Raw genomic sequence first — 12,500 nt, forward strand, 5'->3', positions numbered from 1 at the left:
ACAAGGAATGAATGAGTCCCTGAGTCTATTAGTGTTGCATCGTGGGAGGAGCATTCGTGCTCCATCTGCTCCTCTGTTCGAAGGAGTATGGAATACACAACACAACACAACACAACACAACACAACACAACACAACACAACACAACACAACACAACACAACACAACACAACACAACACAACACAACACAACACAACACAACCCAACCCAACACAACACAACACAACACAACCCAACACAACACAACACAACACAACACAACACAACACAACCCAACACAACCCAACATAGCACAACACAACACAACACAAGACAACACAACACAACACAACACAACACAACACAACACAACCCAACACAACACAACACAACCCAACCCAACACAACACAACACAACCCAACACAACACAACACAACACAACACAACACAACACAACACAACACAACACAACACAACCAAACACAATACAACCCAACACAACCCAACCCAACCCAACCCAACCCAACCCAACCCAACCCAACCCAACCCAACCCAACCCAACACAACACAACACAACACAACACAACCCAACACAACCCAACACAATACAACACAACCAAACATAACATAACATAACACAACACAACACAACCCAACATAACATAACATAACACAACACAACACAACACAACACAACACAACACAACACAACACAACACAACACAACACAACACAACACAAAACAACACAACACAACACAACACAACACAACACAACACAACACAACACAACACAACACAACACAACACAACAGAGTCGAGCCAAATTGAGTCAAGTATGGTTGGAACTGAGTCCCATGTAGACTTTTGACTCAACTGGCCTTTAGTAGAAGACTCGCATCACACCTGGTGAGGTGGTCGGTGGTCTCTCAGATCCCCCCCGAGGTGAACATCACCATTAGCGCACATTAACAAAAACCGTCATCCCAAAAGTTGTCGCGATGCCTCGGACTGCATCGTTTCCCCCCGAAGCGCCGGCTCCGACCGAGGAAAAGGAAAACAACAAACGGTCGCACCCGAGACCCTCGCGCCGGCCAAAGAGAAAAGCCGGTAATTGCGGAGGTGATTATTTCCGACGCACAAAAATAGCAGTTATTGAGAAATCTCACATGAAATAATTGAGAACCTTTCAGCGAAGGCCCCCCCGCCGAGAGGAAATTATGTTTGCGCCGCCGTTCTTGGCTCGCGCCGAGAAACTACACTTAAACGAAGAACAGAAGGTTTTTCACGAAGGTTGACGCTGAAAGGATGGCGTGACATTTTAATCCTGTTTGTCCCCCGAGTTTTGAAACACACCCGCCCCAAAGTTTTCGCTTCGTTAATGGACACAGCCGGAGATTTTCATCTCAACTTTCCGCCGTGACACGGAATCGCAAAATCTCGGGAATATCAAAGACGGATCGGGAGCGTGGAAGCGATGCATTTTTCTTTTTTTTTTTACATTTCCGTCCCCGTTGTTTGAACACCTGATGTATCAAATCCTAGTTAAACGCGGGAGATTAAAAACCCGCACCGACGTGATCTCTCCTGCTAACTGCTTCCTAATCCTTCTTCTCCGTCTCAGGTGGAGGAGAAAGTGACGCGTCGCCGTCTCCGCCCGCCGTCTCCGTTCAGGTACGTGATTTGATTTCACAGAGAGGGAGCCGCACATGAATACACTTTAAAAAGTTTTCCCCACTGGAAGAAAAAAAACAAACTCCTGGCGTCACTTTGCGTCAGTTTGTGTTCATTAATCAAAGCTTTTCTTCGATGCAGTTGTTTTGATGACGGACGTTGTCATCAATTAATTAAGTAAGTAAGTAAGTAAGTAATATTTATTTATATAGCGCTTTTCCAGACCAGGGTCACAAAGCGCTTTAACAATCAAAACAATACTCAATAAAGTACATACTTTAAAGATCAATATAGTACTGAGAACAACACAGGAGTTCCAGAAAATCAAGGAAAAGCCTGAACAAATAAAAACGTCTTAAGATGTTTCTTAAAGGAGTCAGTAGATCCATCAAGAGAGAGGAAGATCGTTCCAAAACTTAGGAGCAACATTCTGAAAAGATTTCTCTCCTCTGGTCCTGAGCCGTGTGCGAGGAACCATAAGTAGATTCTGATCCACAGACCTCAGAGCCCGAGCTGGGGTGTAAGGCTGGATCAGATCACTGATTTTTGTCTTTGCTACGATCACGTTGAGCATCAAAGCTTGGACGGGGCGTCATCTTTCGCACATGTGTCGTCTCTTTCTGCTGAATTTGTTAAAAAATGTATCACCTTTGACCTTCAGGAAACTGTAGGAACCAATCAGAGGTGATGCATTCTGGGATTTTCTATTGTTATGGTTTGTACGTCAATTTTAATCGTCCTGTATGAGGAGTCCCCGGGTCTTCCGTCGTGAGTAGACATCTTTGGAAGGAGTAGAGGTTCTACCCTGAGTATCTTCTGGTTGAAATCTCCTAGGGGAATTCTGCTATGGGGTCTAAAATGAGTGGAAAGTCAAAATGGTAGATTGAAAAGGCAGTATTTCTATCTAATTTGGAAGTGTGTAGAAAATGATCTGTTTTTTCAATACAAAGAAAACTGACATTTACAGTCAGAAATGACCCAAATATGGTAACAAACACTTATAATTTACACATAATTGTTGTCTTTAGTAGCTGACGACGTCTTTCTTGGTTGAAAATCACTATGAGAAGAGAACTACTAGGAGGTACTTAAGGAGACTACTGTTCTCTTTAAAGAAAACTGTTTATTTGTTTGTATTCTTAGTTGATTATTTAAGTTTTGTTCATTTATTTATTTTATTTTTAATGTCCTTTCGCTTAGACATCTTCTGAAGGATCAGAGGTTCTACCCCGAGTCTCTCCTGGTTGAAATCTCCTAGGGGAATTCCGCTATGGGGTCTAAAATGAGTGGTAAGTCAAAATGGCAGATTGAAAAGGCAGTATTTCTTTCTAATTTGGAAGTGTGTAGAAAAGCAAAATACCCTTTTTTTTTTAACGCCGTCTCTGGTCCATCAGATCCTTCCGAAGACCTATGAGTTCACTAAGTTGAGTTCTTCGTCTGTCAGTACGTGATCCGGCGGTGATATATTTTGATCCTCCAATTTTTTTACGTCAACTAGATTCGGACAAACGTATCGCTTGGAACACGATCTAGGAAATAAGCGATCCATTTTCAAAATACACAACTTTATTTAAATAGCCGATGACAAAGCGTCTCTTCGAGTCTCAAAGCATTAATTTTATGAAAGATAAGAGGAAAATAATTTATCGTGTTTATACATTCTACTAGTTGAAATCAAGACGTTCCCGGGAAAAGCTTTTTGTTGGCCAGCATGTCTGTCAAAGTTCAGAGGGAAAAAACATGACGTGAGCTCAGCAGTTGTTTGTTTGTGTCGATGATCGTAGTAAAAAAAATGTTTCTCCTGCAAAACGTTGGTTTGTTTTGGAAGCTCCCAGTTTATCAAAGGCTGAATATTTCAACTGATCGTACACTCGTAGAAAAACATCCTGATTTTTTAGAGTAAATGTTCACAGACTCCATTATTTTTTTCCACAATACATTTTTTTGTGTTTCCATTATTACAAACCACCTCCAGATCAACTCCAGCAAAACTAAGGAGTTGATTGTGGATTTCCGGCGGTGTCCCTCCATCTCCCCCTCACCACTGAACATCCAGGGACAGGACATTGAGATTGTCACGTCTTACAAGTTCCTGGGTGTTCACCTCAACAACCGCCTGGACTGGGTGGATAACACTGCTGCTCTTTATAAAAAAGGGCGGAGTAGACTCTACCTGCTCCGGAGGTTGAGGTTGTTTGGTGTCCGGGGGCCACTCCTGAAGTCATTCTATGACTCAGTAGTGGCCTCTGCCATCTTCAACGGTGTGGTCTGCTGGGGGAGCAGCATGACAGCAAAGGATAGGGCTAAACTGGAAAGCCTTATTAAGAAGGCCGGTTACGTCCTAGGGCGCCCCCTGGATCCTGTGGAGGAAGTGTCTGGGAGGAGGATACAGAGCAAGCTGGCCTCCATGAGGAAGAACTTCTCACCCTCTCCAGCACACACTGAGGGCATTGAGGAGCTCCATCAGTGATAGGATGCTCCATCACAGGTGTGTGAGGGAGAGGTACCGCAGGTCCTTCCTCCCTGCTGCCATCAGACTCCACAATAAAAACACACCAAGATAATTGTTTAACTGCACCTTTCTTGTTATTTTTGTAAATATGATTGTGTATATAATATAGTGCAGATTTATTTTCTATTCTATTTAGATTTTTTCTTTTCTTTTTAATATTTTATTTCTGGGTGTTTTATTTTTTGGCATATTGCTGTTGTTAAACCGAATTTCCCCTCGCGGGACAATAAAGGATTCTGATTCTGATGATTATTTGTTTTCCTGTTTATCTTTCATAAAGTCCCTGTTTTGAGACTAATTGAAATGATGCATTCTTAGCTTTATATATAAAATGATGTTTTTAAATGCAACACACATGCATACGAATGGATCGCTCAAATACAGTACTATGGGTTTGCCATAAAAAAAACAGACCATGTGTTCCTGGATCGCGCAGATTTCTCAGATCGTGAACTGACAACGTCGTTTGGAAAAACCGAAAATTGGTTGACGATCTGCAACTTCCTTAGTCGGATGTGTCACATCCTCTATGGTTGTGGCCTTCAACGTACACATGGCAGACATCGCTATAGTTCCACGTTAACACGTTAACATCTGAGACGTGACAGGCGACCGTGTTCAGCACCGGTCGAGGTCAAGGTTCGGTTCTGGTTTTGTTCTGATGATGAAAACCCTTCCAGGCATGGATACGTGACGAAGGACACAGGAACGAGTTTTTAGAGAAAAAGCTGGTTTAGTCAAATAAGTTCATGATCGTGGACCCAGAGCAGGAGCAGTGATCGCAGAGAAGTCTTTAAGTGCTTAATGAAATGGTGGATGTTTTATCGTAAGAATGAACTCTTCTCGTCTGTCTAAGATGGTTGTGTTGGAGAATCTGTACGACAACAGTTTCCCACTCGAATTGAGCGTATGGTTATTTAATGTAACGTTCAAATGACCCGTAACTCAAGTGAATATCAGAATCAGAATCAGAATCAGAAAACCTTTATTAGTCCCGCGAGGGGAAATTCGGTTTAACAACAGCAAGAGAAATAAAAACACCCAGAAATAAAAACGAGAAAGAAAATCTAAATAGAATAAACGATAAATCTGCGCTATATAATATATACACAATCATATTTACATAAATAACAAGAGGTGCAGTTAAATAGTTATCTTGGTGTGTTCTTGTTGTGAAGTCTGATGGCAGCAGGGAGGAAGGACCTGCGGTACCTCTACCTCACACACCGGGGATGGAGCATCCTATCACTGAATATTTCAATGCTAATGCTAGGAGACGCGGGTCACCCGGGTCTCAGGTTCAAGTCGGTGGTTTTTGAACCAGCACAGATGTCAGAGGGGAGCGCTGGCTGGCGAGAGTGCATTTTGCTGTTCCGGCGTCCCAGTTGTGTTGTCGTGAATCGATGGGAACCACAAGCATGAGCGGGTGAGGGCGGGTGAGGGAGGGTGAGGGCGGGTGAGGGAGGGTGAGGGAGGTTCGGAGGGGGGTGGGGGGTCAAGACTCCACTGGTCTGAATATTTCATCGGGAGGGCAAGCAGGAGGTAAAGATGACTTTCTGGTCACTAGCTTTGTCAAGCTCTCATCGTGGAGGAGAACCACACACACACACACATACACACACACACACACACACACACACGCACACACACACACACACACACCCTGTGACGTCTGCCCGAGGTCAGGTCCCGGTTAAATCAATCCCGATCAATTATTGACGACGGCGCTTCAGCTCCGCCACGCTCAGCCAATCATCTCAAGTCCACTCCTCGCGGGTCGACCTTGGCGGACATCGGCTGCGACCCCGGCTGCGACCCCGGCTGCGACCCCGGCTGCGACCCCGGCTGCGACCCCGGCTAACTGCTCCGGCGTCGAGCAGCCAAATTGGCTTCTTGAACTGAATCAAAAGACGAGTCAAAGACCCGCGTGATCGACGCTGATGTGACGCTGCTGTCACTGGAGAGGAATGAAGTCAAACTACAACCAGTGACAACAATCAAGAGAAGAGAAATAACTACTAATGAAACGATGACGAAATCACAATATTATTGTAGCTTCAGATCTTAAGGTGTTGGTGGACAAAAATAAAAATGTAGAAGAGAAATAAATCACAAAAAAAAGATGTTTAAAATAAAGATAATAAAACTCGATGAAAATCACTGGAAAAACAAAACAAACTCAACCATCAAAACAATAGAAAAAATATTTGACAAGGCAACTAGTTGGGAGTCAAAATAAAAGTCAAAGTAACTAAACTAAAAATTAAGAAAAATGTATTTCTGAATAAACAAGATGGTTTTACAAAAAGTTTAATTTAAACCAGACTAGAGACTTAACCCTTGTTTTAGCTCAGGGTCAAGGTGACCCGTTGGCCCGAGAACAAATGTGTTTGAGGAATACCTTGTGTTGTCTCTGGGTCATGGTGACCCGAACACAAATGTGTTTGTGGTATCCCCTGTGTTGTCTCTGGGTCGAGGTGACCCAGTAGCCCGAAAACAAATGTGTTCCTGGTATCCCTTGTGTTATCTTCGGGTCATGGTGTCCCGGTGGTCCGAAAACAATAATGTTTGTGGTATCCCTTGTGTTGTCTCTGGGTCAAGGTGACCAAGTGGCCCGAAAAACAAATATGTTTGTGGTATCCCTTGTGTTGTCTCTGGGTCAAGGTGACCCTGTGGACTGAAAAACAAATATGTTTGTGGTATCCCTTGTGTTGTCTCTGGGTCAAGGTGACCAAGTGGCCCGAAAAACAAATATATTTGTGTTATCTCTTGTCTTGTTTCTGGGTCAAGGTGACCCTGTGGACTGAAAACAAATGTGTTTGTGGTATCCTTTGTGTTGTCTCTTGGTCACGGTGACCCGGTGGCCCAAAATCAAATGTGTTTGTGGTATCCCTTGTGTTGTCTCTGGGTCAAGGTGACCCATTGGCCTGAAAAAAAATGTGTTTGTGGTATCCCTTGGGTTATCTTTGGGTCATGGTGAACCGAAAACAAATATATATGTATTTCTAGAAGCCAGGTAGGTGGTTGTTTTCGGGCCGCCGGGTCACCTTGACCCTGAGATGACCAGTGTTAAACGTGGCAGAAACAACAAGGCTATGCTTCACTGACGGTACCGAGAGTGAAAACACTTTGGACACTTGTTGGTAACAGAAGGTGATGATAAACTAAGAACGTCCTGAGAAAACTTCAGGACCAGTCATGTTAGGACTTGAACAAACTCTGGTGTGACTCCAGGCTAGAACTCCAGACTTTAGGTGGGAATATAAAGTGTTGACCACACTCTTGCCCTGTAGCTGTTCTCTAGTTTTGTTAACCGTGTGTGTGTGTGTTGTGTGTGTGTGTGGCTGTGCGTCAGGATGAAGTCAAACGACGCGACCTCCCTAATTCCCATCAAACAAGCTTGATCGGTTTTGTCGTGGTCCCGCCGCCCAACACTCGCCGCGTCCCTCTCCCCAGTGGAGGACATGTCGGGTGGGACCGGGTCTGACCCAGGTGGGCCCGACTCCGATCAATGGCGGTCGCCTTAAGTGCGATCAGCGGAGACGAGCGCGGGGCCGGACGCGGGCGGTCGATGGGCCCCTGGGCTGGTCTGAGAAGGCGTCACATCTGAGAAGCATGTCGTTCCAGCCTGATGAGCAATCTGCCTCATCAAAAGACCTTTATACGGATCGATAAAGGCTTTTGGCGAGGGAACCGGCGCCGCCCGACCACCGTCCCCGCCACACACCGTTCTGTCGGTCCTGATTTTATGTATGACTGTTCGCCTCTCACGTGTCTCCCCGGGTTCGCTAGTTCATGAAGACGGACACAACAGAGCCGCGTCACACGTCTGCTTCTGTCCCAGCTACTTGGGGTAATAGCTGGGGGCTGAAAAGTTCGAGTCGGTGGCCAAAACATATTTATATTTACAGAACTGTCTGTGACAGGAAGTTTGAGTCTGATTGTCCAGTTTAACTTTGATTGGATGTAAACATTTTGACGTCCATAATCTCTGTTTCTTATCTTTAACATCTTTATAGATCACCATAGGAACAAGAGCATTATGTTATATATCCGTGCAGGCCCCCAGACCATGAGTGGGTTTCTGCCACCCCTGAACGTCTATAGTTCATCCATCGAAGACTTTTCTTATTACGTTGTCAGTTCACTTCTGTAGGTTTTAACACAGTGGAAGGAAACCAGAGTACGTGGAGCCGACATAGTACTTAATTTATGGAACTCTGACGAGGTCAGAGTATACGTGTAGAAAATTGATCTGACCTCTAATCATTTTATTTTGTATTTATTATTGTACGGACTCTACATTTTTGACAGTGATTGTTTGTTTTGTTGAGAGTATTTAAGAAAAAAAATACTGGGTACTAGTACCTAATACTAGTACCTAGGTACAAGTGATGGTCTGATGAAGCTTCATGAAACAGTGTCATGTTGTTTAGAGGTCAGTAGGTGGCGCCATCAGTTTAAAAATGATGTTTCATTAGAACAGTGGTTCAAAACAAAAGAAAAAAGTTCAGAGACGCCATCTAGTGGACTCTGAACATAATGAAACTGTTTCATGAAGCTTCATCAGACCATCACTGCTAGGTACTAGTACGTAGTATCTAGTATCTAGTTTATGGTACTGGAGAAAGTATGTGGAGAAGGGGTTGGGTTTAATAAGGTTATGATTCTCCTTTTTCTCAACTAGTTCAAGGTTATTTTGCTTTATTAATACAACTTATTTACATCATATTTTGGCTCCTCTTTGACGGCCCCTCACAAGAGTCACAGTTTAAAATGTGGCCCCTAAAGAAATGTAACATTTCTTCTTCTCTGGCTTTTGGTTCTAGTAAAAAAGGGGTTGAACTAGAAAATGTGCATTTCCAGAAGAAAATGCAGTTTGAATGCTGACTCCGCTGAATTTATCAACAGAAAAAAAAGAATACAAAGAAGGAGAAGAAGAAAAGGAAGAAATAGAATAAGAAGAACACAGTTGTAGAATTTGAAGTAGAAATATAAGTAATAGAAGTAGAATAATTAGTAGTAATGGGATTAGAAGAATTAGTAGAATTAGTAGTAGAAGTAGAATTAGTAGAAGAAGAAGTAGAATCAATAGTATCAGTAGTAGAAGTAGAATTAGTAGTAAAAGTACAAGAAGTAGTAGCAGAAGTAGTATTAGAAGTAGTAGAATTAGTAGTAGTAGTAGTAGACGTAGTATTAGAAGTAGTAGAATTAGTAGTAGAAGTAGTAGAAGAAGTACAAGTAGAATTAGTAGTAGAAGCACAAGAAGTAGTAGGAGCAGGAGCAGCGATGATGTTCAATGCAGGAGCAGAGACGATGTTCAATGCAGGAGCAGAGGCGATGTTCAATGCAGGAGCAGAGATGATGTTCAATGCAGGAGCAGAGACAATGTTCAATGCAGGAGCAGAGACGATGTTCAATGCAGGAGCAGAGACGATGTTCAATGCAGGAGCAGAGATGATATTCAATGCAGGAGCAGAGATGATGTTCAATGCAGGAGCAGATGATGTTCAATGCAGGAGCAGAGATGATGTACAATGCAGGAGCAGAGATGATGTTCAATGCAGGAGCAGAGATGATGTTCAATGCAGGAGCAGATGATGTTCAATGCAGGAGCAGATGATGTTCAATGCAGGAGCAGAGATGATGTTCAATGCAGGAGCAGACATGATGTTCAATGCAGGAGCAGAGATGATGTTCAATTCAGGAGCAGATGATGTTCAATGCAGGAGCAGAAATGATGTCCAATGCAGGAGCAGAGGTGATGTTCAATGCAGGAGCAGAGGTGATGTTCAATGCAGAAGCAGAGATGATGTTCAATGCAGAAGCAGAGACGATGTTCAAAGCAGGAGCAGAGATGATGTTCAATTCAGGAGCAGAGATGATGTTCAATGCAGGAGCAGAAACGATGTTCAATGCAGGAGCAGAGATGATGTTCAATGCAGGAGCAGAGATGATGTTCAATGCAGGAGCAGAGATGATGTTCAATGCAGGAGCAGAGATGACGTTCAATACAGGAGCAGATGATGTTCAATGCAGGAGCAGAGATGATGTTCAATGCAGGAGCAGAGATGATGTTCAATGCAGGAGCAGAGATGATGTTCAATGGAGGAGCAGAGACGATGTTCAATGCAGGAGCAGAGATGATGTTCAATGCAGGAGCAGAGACGATGTTCAATGCAGGAGCAGAGATGATGTTCAATGCAGGAGCAGAGATGATGTTCAATGCAGGAGCAGAGATGATGTTCAATGCAGGAGCAGATGATGTTCAATGCAGGAGCAGATGATGTTCAATGCAGGAGCAGAGATGATGTTCAATGCAGGAGCAGATGGTGATGTTCAATGCAGGAGCAGATGATGTTCAATGCAGGAGCAGAGATGATGTACAATGCAGGAGCAGAGATGATGTTCAATGCAGGAGCAGAGATGATGTTCAATGCAGGAGCAGATGATGTTCAATGCAGGAGCAGATGATGTTCAATGCAGGAGCAGAGATGATGTTCAATGCAGGAGCAGACATGATGTTCAATGCAGGAGCAGAGATGATGTTCAATTCAGGAGCAGATGATGTTCAATGCAGGAGCAGATGATGTTCAATGCAGGAGCAGACATGATGTTCAATGCAGGAGCAGAGATGATGTTCAATTCAGGAGCAGATGATGTTCAATGCAGGAGCAGATGATGTTCAATGCAGGAGCAGAGATGATGTTCAATACAGGAGCAGATGATGTTCATTACAGGAGCAGATGATGTTCAATGCAGGAGCAGAGATGATGTTCAATACAGGAGCAGATGATGTTCAATGCAGGAGCAGATGATGTTCAATGCAGGAGCAGAGATGATGTTCAATGCAGGAGCAGAGATGATGTTCAATACAGGAGCAGATGATGTTCAATGCAGGAGCAGATGATGTTCAATGCAGGAGCAGAGATGATGTTCAATACAGGAGCAGATGATGTTCAATGCAGGAGCAGATGATGTTCAATGCAGGAGCAGAGATGATGTTCAATACAGGAGCAGATGATGTTCAATACAGGAGCAGATGATGTTCAATGCAGGAGCAGAGATGATGTTCAATACAGGAGCAGATGATGTTCAATGCAGGAGCAGATGATGTTCAATACAGGAGCAGAGATGATGTTCAATGCAGGAGCAGAGATGATGTTCAATGCAGGAGCAGAGATTATATTCAATGCAGGAGCAGAGATTATATTCAATGCAGGAGCAGAGATGATGTTCAATACAGGAGCAGATGATGTTCAATGCAGGAGCAGATGATGTTCAATGCAGGAGCAGAGATGATGTTCAATGCAGGAGCAGAGATGATGTTCAATACAGGAGCAGATGATGTTCAATGCAGGAGCAGATGATGTTCAATGCAGGAGCAGAGATGATGTTCAATACAGGAGCAGATGATGTTCAATGCAGGAGCAGATGATGTTCAATGCAGGAGCAGAGATGATGTTCAATACAGGAGCAGATGATGTTCAATACAGGAGCAGATGATGTTCAATGCAGGAGCAGAGATGATGTTCAATACAGGAGCAGATGATGTTCAATGCAGGAGCAGATGATGTTCAATACAGGAGCAGAGATGATGTTCAATGCAGGAGCAGAGATGATGTTCAATGCAGGAGCAGAGATTATATTCAATGCAGGAGCAGAGATTATATTCAATGCAGGAGCAGAGATGATGTTCAATACAGGAGCAGATGATGTTCAATGCAGGAGCAGATGATGTTCAATGCAGGAGCAGAGATGATGTTCAATGCAGGAGCAGAGATGATGTTCAATACAGGAGCAGATGATGTTCAATGCAGGAGCAGATGATGTTCAATGCAGGAGCAGAGATGATGTTCAATACAGGAGCAGATGATGTTCAATGCAGGAGCAGATGATGTTCAATGCAGGAGCAGAGATGATGTTCAATACAGGAGCAGATGATGTTCAATACAGGAGCAGATGATGTTCAATGCAGGAGCAGAGATGATGTTCAATACAGGAGCAGATGATGTTCAATGCAGGAGCAGATGATGTTCAATACAGGAGCAGAGATGATGTTCAATGCAGGAGCAGAGATGATGTTCAATGCAGGAGCAGAGATTATATTCAATGCAGGAGCAGAGATTATATTCAATGCAGGAGCAGAGATGATGTTCAGGTGACATCTGAGACGAGAGTCAACAACTGCACAGATTGTCTACATTTCCATGCATGTGTTGTTGTGTTTGTCGCAGTGGTTTAAAGGTGTTTTTCCGGCGTCTCGGACGCCAGCGTCTTCATGAACGTGTTCGTGTGAACGTCGGTGTATCTGCCACCTCCTCGCCACCTCCTCG

The 12,500-nt window shown here is 43.7% G+C and overlaps 1 protein-coding gene across 2 annotated transcripts in view; it reads left to right on the forward strand.

Moving 5' to 3' along the window:
• LOC148069147 (uncharacterized) overlaps positions 1-12,500 on the forward strand; it is a 227,021-nt gene that overhangs the window by 129,149 nt on the left and 85,372 nt on the right. For both annotated transcript variants that reach the window (XR_015713022.1, XM_087803196.1), the window contains exon 3: positions 1,603-1,652. Coding sequence is in view for 1 of the 2 variants with exons in the window: in XM_087803196.1 (XP_087659322.1) it covers positions 1,603-1,652 (50 nt within the window). In the remaining variant the exon portion in view is untranslated. The remainder of the gene's footprint in view (positions 1-1,602; positions 1,653-12,500) is intronic.

This window comes from Callionymus lyra, chromosome 11 (assembly GCF_982586985.1).
Source record: "Callionymus lyra chromosome 11, fCalLyr1.hap1.1, whole genome shotgun sequence".
In the NCBI taxonomy this organism is placed as follows: domain Eukaryota; kingdom Metazoa; phylum Chordata; class Actinopteri; order Syngnathiformes; family Callionymidae; genus Callionymus; species Callionymus lyra.